At 31.1% G+C, this 23,623-nt stretch overlaps 3 protein-coding genes across 3 annotated transcripts; 2 read left to right on the forward strand and 1 right to left on the reverse strand.

Annotated features, from left to right (window-relative positions):
- Positions 1-4,054: 4,054 nt before the first annotated feature.
- Positions 4,055-13,369, forward strand: MKS88_002505 (OMD protein; the record flags this gene model as incomplete). Its single annotated transcript, XM_067215520.1, has 9 exons — positions 4,055-9,988; positions 10,352-10,435; positions 10,834-10,893; positions 10,991-11,085; positions 11,964-12,073; positions 12,270-12,349; positions 12,627-12,759; positions 13,025-13,108; positions 13,296-13,369. 9 exons carry the CDS (start codon positions 4,055-4,057, stop codon positions 13,367-13,369), a joined length of 6,654 nt encoding a protein of 2,217 aa, XP_067073939.1.
- A 532-nt stretch (positions 13,370-13,901) lies between these two features.
- On the reverse strand, positions 13,902-16,549 carry MKS88_002506 (dual specificity protein phosphatase; the record flags this gene model as incomplete). Its single annotated transcript, XM_067215521.1, has 6 exons — positions 13,902-13,946; positions 14,091-14,168; positions 14,299-14,394; positions 14,544-14,610; positions 14,809-14,927; positions 15,299-16,549. 6 exons carry the CDS (start codon positions 16,547-16,549, stop codon positions 13,902-13,904), a joined length of 1,656 nt encoding a protein of 551 aa, XP_067073940.1.
- A 2,395-nt stretch (positions 16,550-18,944) lies between these two features.
- Positions 18,945-23,192, forward strand: MKS88_002507 (splicing factor 3B subunit 1; the record flags this gene model as incomplete). Its single annotated transcript, XM_067215523.1, has 1 exon — positions 18,945-23,192. One exon carries the CDS (start codon positions 18,945-18,947, stop codon positions 23,190-23,192), a length of 4,248 nt encoding a protein of 1,415 aa, XP_067073941.1.
- Positions 23,193-23,623: the final 431 nt, after the last annotated feature.

The following is a 23,623-nucleotide window of genomic DNA, read 5'->3' on the forward strand; positions in this document are numbered from 1 at the left end:
AAAATTAGCAAAATTCGTATATATTCAATGTTGGATTATACGGATAAGCAAATGAAACACATAAAATTTCTACATAAGCTGAGCTAACAGAACAAGGAAAATAAATGCACTGAAATGAAAGCAAAAATTAACTCTTTTTTTTTTTTTTTCAAACACAAACATAGAAATGTACGTTTATATCATGTCGATCTATAAGTATATCAACAAAATTAAAATGAAGAAAAAAAAGAAAAAGAGGGAAAAACAAAAAAAAAAAAAAAAAAGAATGAAGTTACTACACAATTAAACAAACAAGTATTTCTACTCCTTTCCAAGTAATTGAAAATTTTTTTTTTTTCATTTCAACTATGAAAATTTTTTTTACTTATTTATTATCACACTAAGTTGATTACTATTCCGGTCTCTCAATTTTTTTTTTTTTTTTTTTATATGTCCGAAGATTTCTTATTACTTAGAGGTACGCATAAACACATACATATATTATATGCATTTATATATACATATTCGTATATATATATATATATATGTAGAAGTTGGATGCGGATTAATGGAATTCTCTTCACACTTGAGTAACACTAATTACCCAAAACGGCGAAAATGAATTGAGCTACTGCTTTACCCACCTCTATAATATATGTAGAAGCTTATTAAAAGAATGAATGCACAATATGGTAGAGATACTCGTAACGCTTCGCTTATTTTGTTTCTACAGGAATAATGCCAAATTAGTCGTTTCTTTATATTAACAATACCCAAGCACAAGCGCATATGTATATATATATATATATATATATATATGTAGGTGCGCATTACATATACAGGAAAAATTATTGTAAAACTTGCGTGAACGGTTTATATTATAAAGCGCTCGAAAAAAGAAAAGGTGAAAAATGAAAGATAAAATTTAACAATAAATATAGACATCATTGTAGCACAATATTAAGCTTTTATTGCATATGGTGATAGCAGCAGACTCATTCTTTTTTTTTTTTTTTTTTTTTCTTGCCCATTCCAATAATATATGTCAAAATAGTAAGCTAAATAAATCTACAAAGGGAAAAATAAATTTATGTCCTCCCAGATTTATTTCATCTCTTTTTACAGGCATGAATTGTGTGCACATATTGACAATTTGTAACTGTATACATAACTACATATTCGTTTATATTATACGTTTAATAAAGATATAAATAAATACGAATAGAATTCCTCTATGTGGAAATGGCTAAATGGAGCTCTACATATATACCCAATTCCCGTGTTCATGCCCCCAACGAATATATAAAACTAACAGTAAAAGTAAAAGAAATATAATCAGTAATAACATTTATAAAAATATAAGTATAAAATAGTAGTAGTACAATCACTTGTGCAAACGGAAGCTATGAAAAAAGTAATATACCTCGGGAACAAGGACCTACCCTACTACTCTGTACGTATGTATGTATATATATATATATATATACGTGTTATATATGTGTGCGTATAAGGCGGGATGAGGAAAACCCTAAGTAGGGGGGGGGACTGAAAATAAACACCTATCTCCTTACACAATAACAACATAGAGATATTAATTGGCTCCTTATTCATAACTCTGTAAGATTAATTTATGTTCTTAACTAACGTAAAAGTTAAAGAGGAAAAAAGAAAAGGAAAAACAAAAGGAAACAAAAAAGGAAACAAAAAAGGAAAAAAAAAAGGAAAAAAAAATTATATTTGCCCTGTCCAAAAATTCAATTGTAAAGCTTAACAGTATGAAGCTATTTGTCCGCCCTAATTTTAAATTTACATTTTTATATATTTACGTTAAACATTTGGAGAGTTACACTTTTTCTTTTTGCTTTTTGAATATGTATATGCTGTATTTGTAGTAGCACATTTTACATAATCTAGTTTTGTTGGCTCTTTCTTTTTCATTTTTGTTGTTTTCCCCTTTTTGCCTCAATATATCCGTTGTATTAACAAAGGGAAAAAAAAAAAAAGAAAAAAGAAAGAAAAACAAAATAAGGCAAAGTCAAACAAAAGAAACAAGAGAAATAAAAAAAAGAAATAGTGAAGCAAAATGAGTATAAACCGTTAATGCCTTTTTTCAAAAGCACTTTTTTCACCATAAGCGTGGTTCAAACAAAAAAATTTTATTTTTTCTTCATTTTTACTCTTTGTTTAATCGGTTTAAGTAACACACTGATGAAGCACCCTAGGTAGTGTGCTTCCTTTTCCTATTTAACTATTCCCCTTATAATTTTCAAAATGCTCATTCGTGGTTAGTACTGTGGAAAAGTGAAGGGCTTCCAACGACCATGTAGTGCTTATTACGTATGTGTATGCTCCCGTACATATAAACAGACCCATACACACGTAAACCTTTTAACACCGGTTCGTCCTTTTTTTTAATCGGTCATCCCCGTTTCGTTCACCATCCCGTCGTGCGGTTTGTTAAAACTTATCCCATATGCATTGTACATTCTTTTTCCTTAATTTTTTCCCCCTTTTACTGAAATAGTATGCAATAGATTTAAGCTTTCTCAACTCGTGAGGCATACAAGATTGAATGTTAATTAAAAAAAAGGAAAATCATGCATTTCCGTATCATTACTTAAACACGTATATGTACACATACGCGTACCATTACTTATGCATGTACATGTACACATACGCGTACCATTACTTATGCATGTACATGTACACATACGCGTATCATTACTTATGCATGTACATGTACACATACGCGTATCATTACTTACACATGTATATGTATACATATGCACATATAATGATATACTATATTTGCATGATATGGCTTACAAATAAGAAACAACATTTTTCGTGAGCATTTCGTCATTGCTACTCTTGAGTAGTTCACCTGACCATGTGCATATAATAAATTTACCTTTTTTTTTTTTTTATTCAACTTACTTAAAACTTGAAATAAAGGAATATATGAATTATTGTTGGTTGTCTTTTCAAAAAATTATATTTATTATGAATATAACTAGGACAAATTAATCTGCTGCTAGACGTTATTTCTTTTTTTCTTTCTTTTTTCTATTTTGTTTTTTCTCTTTTTTTTTTTTTTATTTAGAAGATTTAGACATACACACGCAAAAGTTATACAAAAAAAAAAAAAAAAAAAAAAAAAAAAAAGAAAAAACAAAGCAAAATGAAGTAAAATTAATTAAAATTGTGAAAAACATGTAAAACGAAACAAAACTAAGCAAAGTAAAACAAAGTAAAGCTAAGCAAAATAATGAAAAACCAGTAAAACAAAGCAAAATAAATTTACATTCAACAAATTGTATGAAGGAATACTATTATTTGCAAGGAAAGCGTATTAAAAAAAAAAAAAAAAAAAAAAAAAGAAAAAAAATATATTTACCATAAAATGGATAATAAATGAAAAAACAAAAAAAAAACAAAAAAAAATATGAAAGGTGAAGTAAAGATAATTATAACATTTTACAATAAAATTTTTGAAAGCCCTTTGAGTTTTTTTAAATAAATTTTCAAAAAGAAATATAAGACAAAGTATTGGGAAAAAAAGGAAAAAAAAAAAAGAAAAGAAAAAGAAAAATAAGAAAAAAAAAAAGAAAAAATGTATATATATATATGTGTAAAGCTTCGTTATACAAATAAGAGTCGAAATGAGTGAAATTTCGAGAGGTATTTATATACACCTATCTACATTTGCGCCCATGAATACGTCTAATCATACATATATACATATATATGTATATACCTATTTATTAATTTTACGTATATTTATGAGTACCAATTTGTATGTTGCAAGTTCGTTAGATATGCTTGCTGTGTAAATACCGAGAGCATGTGAATGTATATATGAATACATACACATATACATAAATACGTGAGCAGACAAATACATAAGCAAATACCGTAAGCAGATAACGTAAGCACGTACATATGTACACACCTCCACGGACAAACTAATGTATTATTGACTTGAAGCCCGAAATGTGAGCTCTTTATATGAACAACAACAAAAAGCACATCGACTAAAGCATAACAGCATATCATATTTTACATTAAATTAAATATGAACGAGGGTACAAAAGGTGTAAATTATGAAAAAATAGAGGATGCGCAAAAACCAAAAAAAAAAAAAAAAAATTATGTTGATGATAATATTTTTAAAATTAACACCAATATAAAAGTAAAACACAATGAAGCAAAATCATATATGGACAAGAGATATAATTTTCCAAATTCTATTAGTAGAAATAAAACTCCAAGATATAAAAATGTAAATAGTGAAAAAAGATTTCTAACCAGTAGGACTACAAATTTAGTAAACAAGAATAAAAACTCACTTTGCAATTTTTCAAAAAATGAAAGAGACGAGAAAAGTAAAGAGAATAATGAAGCTATCGAAATGAAGAACGCTTTCACTAACAATTCCAGCAGGGGTAATAACAAAAGTACATGCAGTCATAATCAACCTATTTATGTTAGATGCGGTAAAAGTAATAGCAGTGATGTCAAAGATACTAGTATTAGTACTAGTACTGGTAGCCGAATGAAAACAAAAAATAATGAACATTTTATTGGTGAAAAGGTAGGAAATATCCTGAACAATTCAGGCAAAACGAACATCATTTCCGCAGCGGAGCATAGCAGAATTAGGTATAAAAGCGATATGAATGTTATGGACGATACGAACCATATGAACGATACGAACCATATGGACGATACGAACCATATGGATGATATGAACCATATGGACGATATGAACCATATGAACGATATGAACCATATGAACCATATGAACCATATGAACGATATGAACCATATAGAAGTTATGAACCATATGGACAATATGAACCATATGGAAGATATAAATAAGGTACATGATATGTTTGATGTAAATGTAAAGCGAAGCAACAACAAGGGTCTAGATTCATTTTATAAGAGAAAAATGGAAAGGGAAGAAGCGTTGGATGGACAAAATAAAAAATGCAATTATTCACTTGATAAATATGGCTGTAGTTATAATAGGGATGCAAACCGATCGGGTAATTATTTGAACGCTAACATGAATCGAGAGAACGCGGAGAGGTCGAAGGGAAATACTGAGAAAATGCGTATGTTACGGATGAATCATATGGATGGGGCAGTAGCGCAAAAAGTAGGGATGGAAATAGAAGCAGTGGAAGTAGTAGGAGTAAAAGCAATTGAAGCAGTAGAAGCGGAAGTAGAAGCAGGGGAACGGATGAAGGACGAAGAAGGGGCGGACCCTCCCAATTTTCCGTTGGAAAACCTACCTGTAGCAAGTAACAAGGGCGTAGAAGAAGGAGAAGGAGTTTCAAGATCAAAAGACAAAAAAATGGACACAAAAGGACAAGATAAATACAAGGAGCGTTATAATGTTATAGAACCCTTTGGTGTTAGTACAATTCGGAAGGATCAAAAATATGATATTGTTGAAAAATATGGAAGTATAGTAAATAGCAATAATATTAAATATGTCAAAAGAAATACTCACCTGTGTAATGATGATGAAAAGAGAAATTTTAAGTATGAACATTTTAGAAGTAAAATGGGAAAAATGGATGTCCAAGGGGATATATCAATAAATACAAGTAAAAGGGTAAATGGAAAGGAGTTTCTTTTTGATGATGTGTATATGTGTGAAGAGGGCAAACAGTACAAAACAGGTAGACTACAAGTGGTTAACCAAACACTCAGTGCGAATGTATTAAACGTGTCGAGTGTGTCTAATGTATCGAATGCACATAACATATCGAATAGGGACAGGTTTTCAGAGCAGGAAAGTAGAAGCTTTAATATCATCGGTATTATGGAGAAACGTGGAGAAGGCAGAGCAAAAAATATCTCCTGCAATAACGTAACATCAAAGGATCATTATTTTCCTGTACATGTTCAGGCAAAAAAGGGAAATGATTTACGTGGTAGGAGCAATACAAACGACTTTACTACAAAGGTGGGAGATCAAGATACAAACAGTGAAGTAGAAGCATTCCGAAAATGCACTCAAGTGAGCATAAATGAAAACGTGTTCAACAGAATGAAAAATTCTCGTGGTGTTGTCAGTACGACGCTTGAACAACAGACACAGCATGTGAATGAACCAAATGGAAGAAGTGAGCTCAATGGAAGAAGTGAGTGCAATGGAAGAAGTGACCTCAATGGAAGAAGTGAGTGCAATGGAAGAAGTGAGCGCAATGGAAGAAGTGAGTGCAATGGAAGAAGTGAGCTCAATGGAAGAAGTGAGTGCAATGGAAGAAGTGAGCGCAATGGAAGAAGTGAGTGCAATGGAAGAAGTGAGTGCAATGGAAGAAGTGAGCTCAATGGACAAAATGAGCGCAGTGTGTTAAGTAACCCACGTGAGAAAAATAACTCAGTGGCCTATGAACCTCTTGGTGTTAGTTTATGCACATGTTCAGGTGACAAATCACAAAGTAGTTACAAAAATAATCGTTTAGATATTAGAAGCGAAAGGGTTAGCAAGGAAAACACTAGAGAGATTAGCGAAATTGTTATTAGTGCTGATACTACTTGTAATAATTTAGAAAGAGATCAAAATGCTAATCAAGTTGAAGAAGATACAGTGGAAGAATTCAGTAATAGAAATCAAAATATAGAGAATAGTAAATCGCTTGACAATGATAACTGCAACGAAAATGAAGTAGAAAAAGAGGTAAGCATAAACGTAGTATACCCACTATATAGTCATAACATGGACAATAACATATATGACTTGAGTGAAAAGAACAGAAAGAAGGAAAAAGGTTATAACCAAATTACCCTTTTCAGTGAAATAAGAGATAAATACAAAAAAAAATTAGCAGAACAAACAACTCATATAATGAACAATGAAATTACATGGACAGATAAACATAAGACAGTCAATGCACTTAATGAAAATTTAGAGAAGCACAACTGCACAAACATGCAAGGGTTACATAATGCACAAAATTATAGGAATGAAGATACTAATTCACAGTTAGAAAAAGAAAAATTAGTGAAATTACGTAGTAGAAGAATAAACATCGACCCTATGAATAATAGCAAACAGGAAAGGACAAAAGATTTAACAAGTAATATATGCGTGCCAATTTGCACTAGGGACAAACCCTCTGCAGCTTGTACCATCTCATCCAAACGTCGAAGCATTTTACTTGGGAAAAACATTAGCAGTAACATTAAGACTGTAAAGAAAGACTTTAAAGAAACCTATAAGACCTCAAATTTGTACAGCCATAAAATGAACGGGGTCAGTAGAGCAAACACAACATCTGGTAAGGTCAGCACTGAAAGAAGCAGAAACGACAGAAACGACAGAAACGACAGAAACGACAGAAACGACAGAAACGACAGAAGCAACAGAAGCAACAGAAGCAACATAAGCAACATAAGCAACATAAGCAACAGAAGCAACAGAAACGACAGAAACGACAGAAGGAGTAATGTTAGTAGCAATTCCAAGTGCAGTGCAAATGATGCAAATAAATGCAAAAATGTTCATAGTACTAGCAAACCCCTTGCAGCATACGCACGTAAAAAAGTTGCAGTTGCAGTTGCAGTTGCAGTGAATAGTAGTAACACGTCCTCAATCGAGAATAATGTGGTAGGAAGGAAAAAATATAAAAGTTATACCAATTTACTCCAAAAAAAAAAGAATTATGAACGTGTTCATGCAAATAAAAATTTAGCAATTCAACATAAGGAAGAAGAAAATAAGGTGTGTCTTGAAGAGGATAAAAAATGTAGTGATAATTTTCCATCAAATGAGGCAGAGAAAGGAACAGAGAGTAACGAAATATATAATGAAGAAGAATTGAAGATTAAATGTCGTCAGGCTAAAACGGAAGAGTCTGTATATTTAGTGGAAAAAGAGGAAAATTTGATGGATGATCTGACTGAAAATAGAGAAATGAGAATAGGTGAAGAGAGAAATAGGAACATGGACAACATCCAATTGGTTTCCAGTGAAAGAAAGAACGATAAAATGTTGAATGAGCATGTAGAAGAAAAGGGGGGAAATAAAGTAATAGCTAAAGAATCTAACCCTAATAGTATTACCCAAAAAACGGCAATACACAATAATAATAGCAATAATATAGATAAAAAGACATATTATAGCAAAGAAATGAGTAGAAGCACCACTAGAAGTACATCCGACAAAAGCTTAAAAGGTTTTTTGCATGGGAAAAGTAAAAATGGTATGACCTTGAAATATACACCCAAATGGAATATATCAAATAGCAAAAGTTTAAAATTAAATAAAAATGAAGAAGCAGATAAGGGAAAAATGTATATAAAGGGCAAGGGAGGAAATAATAATACTTGTAGTAGTAGTAGTACTAGTAGTTGTTGTTATACCACTACTGTGATAGGATCATGTAAAAATATCTTCATCTCAAAGAAGGAAGCTACTTCTTCTATCACTCAAAACAGAAACAAGGACTACAATGGATTAAAAAAAAATGTTGATGTAGTAGGTAAAGGAAGTTACACATCTTCGACTGTGCATGCAAAGAGGAAAGGAATCAATCAAAAAGGGAATAATAGTATACCAGTGAAGCAGAAATATGCGCACCATGGACAGATTAGTAAATGCATGCAGGTTGGACGTGGTAACGGAGGTGGCATAGAAAAGGGAAACACTGAAAAGGGAAACACTGATCGAGGCATTGATCGAGAAGTTGATCAAAACGTTAACCAAAACGTTGACCGGAACGTTGACGAAAGCGTACATAGGGGAGATAACGGACACATGTGTAAAGACGTAATCAGCGAAGGAATGAAAAAGCACAAAAGAAGTCAGAAAAAAAAAAAAAAAAAAAGTAACTCCATTCCCCCAAGAAACATCAAAAAGAGGAGAAGCTTTGATCATTATAGTAATAGTAATATTTTTTTTTTGAGTAATGATAAAAAGGTAGAACATACTAATGAGATGAAATACAACGAAGGTATACTGAGAAAACAAAGCAACAGCTGTGATAACAATAGAAAAATTTTGAAACAAAGCGATAGTAACAACTCCGATAAGGATTTTTCGATCAGATCGTCTAGTAATAATGAAAAAAAAGAAATTTCGTATTTCGAATGGCTAGCTCAAGAAAAAAAAAAAAGAAAAGAAATTGATCAACAGGGAGGACAGCAAAAAGGGAAACGAGAGGAGGAAGAAGAGGAGGTGAGAGAAGACAAAAATAAAAACAAAATAAAAGACATACTAAATGATGACGATGATAACGACGATGCGAACATGATGTTACAACCCTTGTCTGCTTTTAATTTAAAACAGAATGAAAGAAAATACGAGCAAGACGATTTTATCGTTGATAAACATCCCATAGGAAATGGAAGAACTGGGTTAGTTTTTAAGGCTATAATAAAAAAAGAAAATGAACAGGTTGCATTAAAAGTAATGGCAAAAGAAACTATTCAGACATTAAATATAGAAAGACAAGTTTTAAAAGAAATTATTATACAGGCAAGTTTAAATCATATTAATATATTACAATTGATTGCATATTTTGAAGATAAAACACGCTTATTTCTAATACTAGAGTTAGCAAATGGTGGATCAATAAGAAATAAAATGAAACTAATAACTCAACCAATGCAAGAAGAGCAAGTAGCTTTATATATCTACCAGATTGCTGACGCCTTGTCCTATTTACATAATTTCAATATTATTCATCGTGATTTAAAACCTGATAATATACTCATTCATTATTCAGATGATTATTTTACTCAAAAAATTTACAAGTATGGAGTTATAAAACTGGCGGATTTTGGTTTCTCTTGTCAATTAAAAAATAAACGACAAAAGAGAAGTACATTTTGTGGAACAGTTGACTATATGCCCCCTGAGATTATTAATCAAATTCCGTATGACTGTAATGTAGATTTGTGGTGTCTAGGTATTGTAATTTTTGAGCTGTTAGCTGGATTCCCTCCCTTCACGGACGATACGCAGGTGAGCCCCGATGCATGTGTGGAGGTGCCCAATGCACGAGCAAAAGCATTAATGCTAAATATGCACACGCATATATACACATATACATGTAAATATACATTTATATGTACATGTATACATATAAATATACATTTATACGTACATGTATACATATAAATATACATATATACGTACATGTATACATATAAATATACATATATACGTACATGTATACATATAAATATACATATATACGTACATGTATACATATAAATATACATATATACGTACATGTATACATATAAATATACATATATACGTACATGTATACATATAAATATACATATATACGTACATGTATACATATATGTGTGTGTACGTATATGTTTTTTTTTTTTTTTTTTTTAGGAGAGGATATTCGACCAAATTAAGGAGCTAAATTTTCATTTTCCCAAATCCATTTCCTCACAAGCTCGAGAATTGATTCTGAAAGTAATGCTGAATTATCTACTTACATTCACACAGTCATTCATGAAATAGCTCGATAAAAAAAAAAAGAAAAGAAAAGAAACAGCCTAAACTTCGAACTTCAAACTTGAGACTTTAAACTTCAAAATTCAAACATGTTCATATAATTTTTTTTTTGTCACGTGGGAAATGTGAGAATGTCGTTTTGTATGCCTCATAAATGCTTCGCTAAATTGAGAAATTTTGACATTTTACGTTACCATATCATTATATTCTTAACGTCGATGCTTCTATACGTTTTGGCGTTTTTTAATTTTTATAATATTTTTTTTTTTTAATTGTTTATTTTATTTGTGCCCTGTTCATTCGTCTCAGCTAATTTTTTTTTTTTTTTTTTTTTTTTTTTTTTTTTGCACAATCAGCTATGTAGTAGAACTGCGGAAGAGAGGATCTCGGCGGAGGAGGTGAAATCCCACCCCTGGGTGAAACAATTCTTATGAGTTGGTATAGACATCCAAAAAAGTACAGTCCAACAAATATGTATATATATGTATTAACTCGTGCTTTTGCACCTACAAGGAAAAACAAGTGTCTAAGGCAAATCGCACCTTGTGTTGTATAGGTGTATCGTTGGCTTTTTCGGCAGGGCATAAAATATGTGTACATTTGGATGTGTATGTATGTATGTGTTTACGTAAATATCACTAATGATGGACCGAAGGGTATAATACCATATATATACATATATGTATGTATGGCCTTTTATGCTTCCCCCTGTTTTTAACTAATACGTGTGCGCTTTCTTATTTTTTAATTTACTTTTTCGTTTGTTTTGTACTATTTTGTACTAATTTGTACTATTTTGTACTATTTTGTACTATTTTGTACTAATTTGTACTAATTTGTACTAATTTGTACTATTCTGTATTATTTTGTATTATTTTGCATCATTTTGTATTATATTATTTCATTCCATTTCACTTTTTCAATATTATTCATCTGGCCCCAGCATTATAAAACATGATGTTCTTCTCTGCGTGCTTGTATATCCTCCTTGCCAATAATTTTTTCCTCTTTTTTTTTTTCCCTTTTTTGTATATACACATTTTTATATGAATGAAGGTGTATTCATTTCTGAAGGCTTTTTTTTTTTTTTTATTTTTTTTTTTTACTTTTTTTTTTTTTTTTTTTTTTTTTGTTTTTTTTTTTTTTTTTATGTGGACTTTTTGAATATATGCCCTTTCCGATTTTCAATCTTCTATCATGTTTCATGTTTTTAATAATTAATTTTACATTATTTTGGGCTAGTCTTCATTAATTTGGGATAATTTTCACTAATCTGAGTTAATCTGCGTTAATCTGAGTTAATCTTCATTAATCTTTATTAATTTTTTTTTTTTTTTTTTGTGGGTAAAATTACTGAGCAGTCAAATTAAATTAATACTTCATCATATGTACATGTGTGTATACCTTTTTTAATTAGAAAATTTTCAACCTTTAAAATGAAAATATATCATTTACTCTTTTTATTAATGATAACACATTTGATCAGTACTTGGAGTGATCCGATAAATGAACGCGGTAGTGGAGATATTGCTAACCGCGATTTTGAAAAAGACATGGAAGAGTTAGACCTTAGCGGGTTAGAGGATGATATAGAAAGTAAACTAACTTTTAAATCCTCTACAGCGTCATAGTTCGTTTGTGCATGTAAAATTTACTCGCAATTAAGTTTGCCATATATATGTAAATATGTGTATGCACATACGTACATATACAAATGCGTATCCACACGTATATATATACACACACAAACACAACTGTAATATCTGCAAACAATGTACTTGCCGTGTGGCAGACATTGAAGATATAGCTTACAAGGACTCCTACAATTACATTACTCAGATATACCTTTATGTCAGAGTGGACAACGAATACGTGAGCGCACACTTGCAAAAAAGCGCATATACATACATGCATACCGCCCCACATGCGCATAACTGAACGTATAAAATAATGAGGGGCATGTGCACATGTGTCTTTGAGCAAGCTCGCGTAAATGAGCACACCGGTTTGCTAGTTGAAGATCTAGCGGACGACTTCTTAAACGTTTTTCTACATTGATTGTGAATTACATAAAACTATTTTTTCATTAAACGTATAACGACTTTTCAACCCCCTTTTTTTTTTTTTTTTTTTTTTTTTTTTTTTTTAGAATAAATATTTAAATCATCTGGAGCTTATGAAACTGGGAGAGAAGTACATGACCTTATTACAAAATGCGATGCTTCATGTTCAGCTTAAGAAAACAGGGGCAGGAATATTTACGTGCTTTTACGAAAATAAAGGTTAAAATGAAATGGTGTAATATCAGCGAATACTTAACTTGCTTTATTCTTTATTTTGTTTAGTGCTATTTTGTTTAGTACTATTTTAATTTGTTTCGTTTTGTTTTATTTTGTTCTGTTTAATTTTTTTTATTTTTTCCTTATGACTGTTCCTTTTAAGTCTTCCCCAAATTATATTCGTTTCATTGAGTTTAATTTTTTTTACATATTACTTAAATGTTTCATCAAAATTGATCATTTTTTACTTTTCGAAATATTCCCATAGCTGTAACTGAAGATCTAGTTACTTATTTTTTGATACAAAAAGAGATTGATTTCTTGGAAGTAGGTTTTGACAAAAGGTTTCCAGGTAAGAAATATGATTATTTTTTGTCACCTGCACAATTATCTATACACGCAAAAATTACCTGAACAGTTCAGCTAAAATGCATTTTGTATTGTTTTACATCATTTTGCCTTATTTTGCCATATATTACCTTATATTTCCCTATTTTGTCTTATTTTGTTTTTATTCGTTTTTCTTTTTTTAAAAAAAGAAGGAAGAAGTTCCCCCATCGTTGACTCCGATATGAGAATAAAATTGTTGGACATGAAAAATGAAGAATTATAGAGGAGAAAAAAAAAAAAAAAAAAAAAAAAAAAAAAGCTACGTTTGGTTATGTAACTTTTGGCTAGCTTCACTTGAGGAACTGCACACCACACAGATTGAGAGTTCACGAGTTTAAACTTTTTTAGCCTTTTTACTGTTGGTTCATCATAAATGCACACTATATATATATATATATATATATATATTTATTTACGTGCCTGTTTATGTAGCTATTTACGTATATGTTTATTTAATTAAACATTTATTTGATTACCTATTTGCTTATTCACTTGATCATTCATTTGATTACGTACTTTCTCATCTGATCAATTATTTGATTACGTACTTACTCATCTGATCAATTATTTGATTAGGTATTTGCTTATTCAGTTGATTACTTATTTGTCTGTTTTCCACTTTTTTGAGAAAGCACAAATTTTTCGAAAATGATCTTAACGCATGTGTAACATAAAAAAAAAATAGTAAAACACAATTTTTTTATTTAATTCATTTGTAAATTATATTTCCTTTTCTTGAATTACATTGTTCTTGTTCAAATAGTATTAATGCGCATGCGATCAACGTTTGATGTGTTTACCTGCAAATAGGAGGAATAAATAGACTGAAGAATTTTTTTTTTTTTTTTTAAAGCTTACTTGTTGGTCTTAATGACGAATTATGTGCATATATACAAGCATACATATGTCAATATATGCACATACACACGGACCGATAAACTAACCATAAAAGCGGGAATTTGCAGATAACCACATGAACAACATATGCCGTTCCATGACCACTTGCCTAGTTTTATGTTACACTGACAAAAAAAAAAAAAAAAAAAAAAGCAAGAATGTAGTCATGCGGTCATATAAATATACAAATATGCAAACGTACGAACTATGCCCATTTTGACATGTCGAAAAATTGTTCTTGTTAAGTTATATAACATTAGCATTAGGACAATAAAGCACTCCCTTTAAGGTGCCCTCCGTTAACAGCCATTCCTTCTTCTCTATAAAAATGCTTGTGCAGCAATTGCCATACTATTTAAAAGGAAAAAAAAAAAAAATAAAAAAAAAAAATAAAATATATGACAATGATGATACTCACGAATGAGAAATGCAGTTGGGGCTACAATATAATTCCATTTTTGTTCATACAATAAACTAATTTTCCTTTTCTATTTCCTTACGTTTTTCTTTATTTTGCACTTGTCTAGATCATGTTCAATGATGTCGTTATCACTGAAGAGAGCATATCTGCAAAACCTGCAGAAAAGGGGGGTATGAGTTTAAGCTGAGTAAAATTTTAGTCGTAGCGCTGCCATATACATATAAATCCATACACACATAATATATATATGCATGCACGTACGTGCCATGGCGGAAGTGGGAAAATTTTACAAACATTTCAAAGCAGAATGTAGAAAAATTCGAACACGTAATTTGTGAACTTACTTGCACCGAAACTTGTATGTGGGCTCTTTTTCGTTTTTTAAATTGAACAGCTTTAAATCTTCAAGAAATTTTCTATCAAATTTTATTTTTTTATATGCATTGTGGAACTCTGTACTTCCCTTTGATAGATTAGATATGCGTGGAAGACAATTTTGTCGTTTCAAAAAATGCAGAAGAAAAAATGAAAAGTGTTAATGTAGTTATTATAGGGGAAGGAGCATAAGGATAAGTGGAATTACCGCGAACTCAATAAAATAAATAAAAAAAAAAAAAAAATGAAAAGTGAAGAATGAGAAGAATGAGAAGAAATAGAAGAACGCGAAGAACGTAAAGAACATGAAGATGGAGAATAAAAAATAAAAAAACGTAAGGATAAAATACGAAAAAATGAACGTATGAAAGGACGAAAAAGCAAAACTAAATAAAATTAAAGACGGGTCTCTTGTTACAATCTGGGCTTTCCTTATTTTAATTTTTTTTTTGTGGTTACATCTAGTGTGTAATTCATCTTTTCATAAAGAAGGAGTTGTCGGTAAAAGTTTTCATTCGGATGAGCAAAGGGGTATTTACTCTTGAGGATAGACAAGTTTTTGTTGATTCCTTTTTTATTTTTTTTAGAAACATATGATAAAATAATGGAAGAACAACGAGATATTCCAGCCATACAATGAACAAGTATATTTTTATTCTCTGAAATTATATCATCGATAAATGCATGTGCGTTTTCTATATGGTCTAGTATATTTTCATCAAACGTGTCTAGTATGTTTATATACATATGTTTCATTTTGTATATATTATTAATGGAAACTGTTTTTTCCTTTTCCCTTAATGATTTATTTAGTTCACACACATTTTGTATCATTCCTTCTGTGGCTCCGTTTATGGCTGCGTTTGATGTTGAACCTGTTGCTGCTTCTCTGCCTGCGTCTTCCTTTGAGTTGTCTTTGTAACTAACCGGCTCTGAAGGTAAATCTTCTTTAGCTATCTGTTCTTTCAAAACGTCTTTACTTTTCATAATTCTACATAACTTTTCATTCTTCTCGTTCTGATTATTGTCATTAGGATATTCTTCCACTTTTTCGTCCTTACACAAGTATAAGTCGTCTTTCTCTTCTACCAATGCCTTCACTTCTTCTCCCTTTACTTGAGTACTTCCTTTTTCGTTATCTAAGTCTCTTTGCCTTTTTGTGGGTCCGTAGTCAATTTCGCTTTCCTCTGCATTAACAACATAATCAATTTCAGTATCATCACTTAGGTGAAGCATTGCCTTTACATAATCATTGATCGTACTATTATCAAGTTTGCTATTTAAAATTTCGTATGGATATACTATGTAGTCGTAGTGAGCCGAGGTACTGGAAACTAACTCTTGTGAATCATCCCTTAAATGAGATGGAGTTGTATGATCCGTATTCTTCTCATCGCCATCATTACAATCATCATTACATTTTAATGTTACAGCATTTCCATCATTTCTACTATTTGCAGGAATGTCATTTGAATGTTCATCTCCTACAAAATTATCATTTATATTTCTTAACAATTCGCTTTTGCAATTTATAAATTTGTCTTTGTAAAATACTTTATGTTTTTCATCGGCATTATGATGGCACCATTCAATGCTCTTACACCCAAAGCAGGTAAGAACACCACCGATGTTTAATTTTATTAGTTGATATATTTCATTTGCGTTGTATACATTGCTGATGTATATCTTATCAAATACCTTAACAATCATCCTTTTGCACGTTTGCAGATATTCAGTTTTGCAGTTTCTACGTACTTTTTTCCGTTTCTCTACGCAAGCTTACACACCTACACACATTCATATACATATGTACATATGCGCGTGTTAATGGGCATCTATACGCCTGCACAACAACACACATATAACTCCACTTATATAATGCTAAATGGTGGGTGTTCAGAAATTACGCAGTTTTATATATTATGGTCTAACAGGACTACCACTGCTTTACGGCAAGAAAATTTATTGCTTGTTTGTTGTTGAATGGATTGGGGAGGGGGGAGTGAAAAAAAAAAAAAAAAAGAAGCAATTACATATACATATATAAGTAATATACACGTACATACAAATATGTGTACACGTAGGAGTTCTCTCCTTTGATAATTATAAATAATTTTCCTTAATTTATATATTTTTTTAAAAAAAAAAAAAGTTAAAAAGGTTTAGTCGTGTTATATTAGGAGCTTCACATTGGAATAAACAAAAAATAATTGTTATATAATGTCCTTTTTCGTAATTTAAAAGCAGTTTTATTTCATGTACTTAAAAAAAAAAATAGCCCTGCGGATATTGAGAAAAGGGTCGTCAACGCGTGCAAATTGGGTGGAGGGGGGTAGATGATTATTAATGGGCGAGCAATATATGTGTACCCCTATGTATGTATACACATATATATATATATAGACTACTATATGCAAAAAATAGTATCTTTGTCACTGTTAAAAGGTAAGCGTACAAGAGGAATAATACTTATACATGTGCTTATACATGTTCGTATACACATAAACATACAAACATACGCGCATACAAGCAAACATACATATGTATATATACTAGTACATAGGAGCGACCATGTCAACTAGTACATGCCGCACTTTTTCATTTCTTCCCCTAAATTGAAGTTCTTTTGCACGTATTATAAATAAGCTTATACAAAATGAAAATATTCAGTTTTCATATACATCCCTTTAATTGATTTCTTCATATGATTAATAATTACATATACATATGTTTTTAATTATGTATTACCTACTAGGCTTGTAAAAATATGGTTAAGGTGTAACTCTTTTTTTAACAGGTTTATTAATTATTTTATTTATTTGAAAAAAAAAAAAAATATATATATATATATATATCACCCACAACGTTGAAATTTTTTTTTTTTTTTTTTTTTTATAAAATCGTCATGCATATAATATTTTAAGTAAAAATTTATTTTTCTTTTTGCAAGAATAGTAATTAATTATGATGCTGTTAAATATTTGACCATATTTATTTTTTTAAATTTCCTATGTAGTATTATTTTTTTTTTTTTTTCTCCCAAAAAAGATATATACGAATATGTATATACGAATATGTATATACGAATATGTATATACGAATATGTATATACGAATATGTATATACGAATATGTATATACGAATATGTATATATAAATATGTATATATAAAATTGTACATGTAAATATATATGTATTTATAAATACATATGTACATATAAATATATATGTATACGTATGTTAAAGTAAATATTCGTATATAAGTACGTATATTCATATTATTACTTACAAGCATGAACATGCTAATGGGAGTATATTCACTTGAGTATTCTTGGATTTTATTTTAATTTATTATTTCATGCTTTTTCCCCCCCCCCTGTTACTTGTTAGCTTAACGTATAAAAAAGAGTTTAGAGGAATTCAAAACGGGCATTTGCTAGGAGCTCAAAAGTGTACAAGCTACTTGAGGTGAAAATATTAGGGAAACCTACTACAATATGCATAGTAATATATACAAATTTGCGCATTTATACGTATAAACGTGAGTGTAAACGTATATGTAAATAGTAACGAACGTGTAGCATGTACACTGCGCAAAGTATTCATAATACGAACCGTATATAAATAGATATACATACATATATGCGTGCATATATACGTACATGCATACGTACATAAATTGCGGAGAGGTTGAAAAAGCAAATGTGAACGTGCTATGCAGGATAGGTACCTAGTCACAAGGATTATTAACTACATGTATATGCACGTACATATGTAAGAATATATGCATGTACATATGTAAGAACATATGCATGTACGTATGTAAGAACATATGCATGTACGTATGTAAGAATATATGCATGTACATATGTAAGAATATATGCATGTACGTATGTAAGAATATATGCATGTACATATGTAAGAATATATGCATGTACGTATGTAAGAATATATGCATGTACATATGTAAGAATATATGCACGTACATATGTAAGAATATATGCATGTACATATGTATGCATGGCAGCACGCGTTTATAATACAGACGCATCGTTCAAATTTTTCGCGCAAGTAATTTGTTTTCGCACACTTCGAAGCAATATATAATGGGATCGAAGAGAAATGAACTGGACAGGAAGGACGTGTATAGAAATTTAAACTACAGCAACGAGAAACTAAATGGAGGTGATATTAAATATGTAAAGGAAATAGACCCAATACTGAATGACGATTATGGAGATAGCTTTTCGAACTATAGGAGTAATAATAAGGATGTAAATATAAGCAAGTTAAAAAACGAAATAATACAAAATGAGTTATTAAATAATGATGATATAAATGATGTAAGCTTAGGTTTAGTAAAAGATAAATCCATAAAAAAAAGAGAAAATGAATTTCAAAAAAAAAAATATGATTATATATTATCACCAGGAAGAGCAGATCCTTTTTCGGACAAAAGCCCTTCCCCTGAGGAAAGGACTTATGTAGATGTAATGCAAGAAATACATAATGAGGGGAAAAGGAACAAAATTATTCATGGTAAAAAAGGTAGTGCAAGTGGTACTACAACTAACGAAACGAGGAAAAAAAAATTAAGGTGGGGATATACAGAAGGAGAGCATACCATCAATAAGACAAATGGCGATGGAGTGGATACATCCATGTATTATACTGGAATAGCTACTATTGCCAGTGGTGATGCTGGGAGCAATGATACTGGCTCCGTTACTACTGGTACCGCTGCTACTGGTACCGCTGCTACTGGTACCGCTGCTACTGGCCCCACTTCTTCTGACCCCGTTGCTGCAAGGCAAAAGGGGGAAGGCAGTGGCTTGAGGAAAGAAAGTACGAAGAGCAAATGGGATTATGTAGAAGAGGAAAATAGTATAAATTTCGGGAGCATGCCAACCCCAGCACCCAGCAAGTGGGTAGACACACCATTTATATTAAATGATGGTAATATAAAAAAAAAAAAAATTTCGAGATGGGATAAAATAGGCGAAGGCAGTGCAGCAGATAATACAGGCGCCAGTGATATGAAGACACCAAAGATAGCTATCCTAGATGCCAATAATATTAATAAGAACAGAAATAATATTAGTAATAATAACAATAGTAGTAATAATAATAATGTGTTGGGTAGTACGCCATACATAATTACGAATAATAATGGTACAATCATTAATACACCTTATATGGGTAATCATACGAACATGTTTACTCCTATGGCTACGGGTTTGTCGTCTTCATTACAGGGTGACTCACTTATTAAGATGAAAATAAAAAATGAAATGGATGTTCGAAATAGACCTTTAACAGATGAAGATTTAAATGAATTGCTACCTTCTGAGGGATACGAAATTGTGAAGCCTCCAGAGGAGTATGAAACTTTACGGAAAAATAAATTAAAGGCCATGTTTAAAAGTATGGCGGGAACACCTCTACTCTTAAGTAATAACAGCGCTGCAGGAAGGAGCGGCATTATTAGCACGAACCAAATGCTCAGTGTGAACAACGTTACTGTTAGTAGCAGTGGTGCTACTGATACCTTCCCTGGTAAGAACGCAGGATTGCAAAATGACAGCATGAGTGCGATTGGCGGTATTGTAAACAACTTGGTGAGTACACCTTACGAGAGCAAAGAAAAGGAGATGGTACAAACCCCATATATGAATAACAATATGCAAAGTACTCTTATTAACACGCCCTTCTATGATATACCTACTGTTAATAATAACCAACAAGAGGAAGAAACACATTATAGTAATATTATGCAAAATAAATATTTCGAGATTAATAATCCACAGGTTTTAAGTGAGTTAAAATATATACAACTAAAGGATGAAGATTATATTTATTTTAATAAATTATTTCAAAATGTGAATGAAGAAGAGCTTTCACAAGACGAGTTAAAAGAAAGAAAGTTCATGTTATTATTATTAAAAATAAAGAATGGTACTCCATCAATACGTAGAACAGCATTAAGAGCTATTACAGAAAAGGTAAAGGAGTTAGGACCAGAAACATTATTTAATTTAATATTACCATTAATGATGCAAAATACGTTAGAAGATCAAGAGAGGCATTTATTAGTAAAGGTAATTGATCGAATTTTATTTAAACTAGACGATTTAGTAAGACCATATGTACATAAAATATTGGTTGTTATTGAACCTTTATTAATAGATGAAGATTATTATGCAAGAGTAGAAGGTAGAGAGATTATTAGTAATTTAGCCAAAGCAGCAGGGTTAGCTACAATGATAGGTATAATGAGACCAGATATTGATCATCCAGATGAATATGTTCGTAATACAACAGCAAGAGCTTTTGCTGTTGTTGCTTCAGCACTTGGAATACCATCTTTGATATTATTTCTAAAGGCTGTTTGTCAATCTAAGAAGAACTGGGAAGCAAGACATACAGGAATTAAAATAGTTCAACAGATAGCTATTTTGATGGGTTGTGCTGTACTTCCTCATTTGAAACAATTGGTTAATATAATAGCACACGGTTTACATGATGAACAGCAAAAGGTACGAACAATCACTGCATTGGCATTAGCAGCATTAGCTGAGGCTGCAGCTCCATATGGTATAGAAGCATTTGATTCTGTACTTAGACCACTATGGAAAGGGATAACAGAATATAGAGGTAAATTACTTGCTGCCTTTTTAAAAGCTATAGGATTGATCATACCGTTAATGGATTCATATCATGCAAATTATTACACAAGAGAAGTAATGATTATATTAATTAATGAGTTCAATTCACCCGATGAAGAAATGAAAAAAATTGTCTTAAAATGTGTTAAGCAATGTATACAGACAGAAGGAATTGAAAAGGATTATATTAATCAAGAAGTTGTTGACCCTTTTTTTGAAAAATTTTGGGTAATGAGAAATAGTAATGATAAAAGAAATTTTAACTTGATTGTAGAAACAACCGTCGAAATTGCTAACAAAATTGGAGGTGCTCTTGTTATATCAAGAATTGTTGATGACTTAAAAGATCCATCTGAACAGTACAGGAAAATGGTAATGCAAACTATTCAGAGCATTATTAATAATTTAGGTGTAGATGATATAGATCAGAAATTAGAGGAGCAATTAATAGATGGAATTTTATATGCATTTCAAGAACAAGCATCAGATGATTATTATGTTTTATTAAATTCATTTGATGTGATAGTAAACAAATTAAAGTTAAGAATGAAACCGTACTTACCACAAATAGCTGGTATAATCAGGTGGCGATTAAATACACCATTACCTAAAATAAGACAACAGAGTGCTGATCTCATATCAAGAATTGCAAAATTAATAAAAATATGTGGTGAGCAACAAATGTTAGGTCATCTAGCTTTATATCTGTATGAATATTTAGGAGAAGAATATCCTGAGGTACTGGGTAATATTATTAGAGCTCTTAAATGTATAGTTGTAGTTTTAGGTGTTCAGAATATGACGCCACCTATAAAAGATTTACTACCTAGAATAACACCAATTTTAAAAAATAGGCATGAAAAAGTACAAGAAAATGTTATTGACTTGATTGGTATTATAGCAGATAAGGGAGGTGATTTAGTATCTCCAAAAGAATGGGATCGAATATGCTTTGACCTAATAGAATTGTTAAAATCGAATAAAAAATTAATTAGAAGAGCAACTATTCAAACTTTTGGTTATATTGCTAGAACTATAGGACCATTTGAAGTTTTAACAGTTTTATTAAATAATTTAAGAGTTCAAGAAAGACAACTAAGAGTATGTACTACAGTTGCAATAGCAATTGTAGCTGATACTTGTTTACCTTATTCTGTCTTAGCTGCATTAATGAATGAATATAGAACTCAAGATCTTAATGTACAGAATGGAGTATTAAAAGCTTTATCCTTTATGTTTGAATATATAGGTGAAATAGCAAAGGATTATGTATACTCAGTAGTTTCATTATTAGAACATGCATTAATGGATAGAGATCTAGTTCACAGACAAATAGCTACATGGGCATGTAAACATTTAGCACTAGGTTGCTTTGGGTTTAATCGTGAAGATGCTTTAATACATTTACTAAATTATGTATGGCCTAACATATTTGAAACATCCCCACATCTAATTCAAGCTGTCATAGATTCTATTGATGGATTCAGAGTAGCTTTAGGACCTGCTATCATTTTTCAATACCTAGTTCAAGGCATTTTTCACCCATCTCGTAAGGTTAGAGAAATTTATTGGAAAATATATAATAATGTTTATATAGGACACCAGGATAGTCTTGTTCCCATCTACCCGCCATTTGAAAAGTTAAATGACAGCAATTTCACGCGCGATGAATTGCACTACACGTTGTAGTTCATGTAGTTAAGGTTTGGAAGAGAGAATGGCAGCTTCTTCCAGTGGGGGCACTCTCAGGTGATGAGCGTTCTTCATCAGGGTGCGCACCCGGAGTTTGACACCTCTAGAGGTTTCCCTTGCGTGTACTTGTGTTCATTTTGTTTTTTAGTCAACATATATACGAGTGTGTTAATATATGCGGATATATGTGAATATACTTGTATGTATGAATGTACGAATGTGCGAATGCACGTGCATGTATGTGTGTGTGTCGTTTTCGCACGCTCTACTGATAACGAACAAAGGAGCAGTATTTGACATACCCCCATTTTTGCTATGCTCGCCATTTTGTAATTAAAAAGAACAGTTCGTTTTTAAGTCAAATTAAAATAAAAGAAATGAGATAAGAAGTAACATACATATACAATGGTTTACCCTTTGTAAAACAG

This window comes from Plasmodium brasilianum, chromosome 8, assembly GCF_023973825.1.
Source record: "Plasmodium brasilianum strain Bolivian I chromosome 8, whole genome shotgun sequence".
Classification (NCBI taxonomy): domain Eukaryota; phylum Apicomplexa; class Aconoidasida; order Haemosporida; family Plasmodiidae; genus Plasmodium; species Plasmodium brasilianum.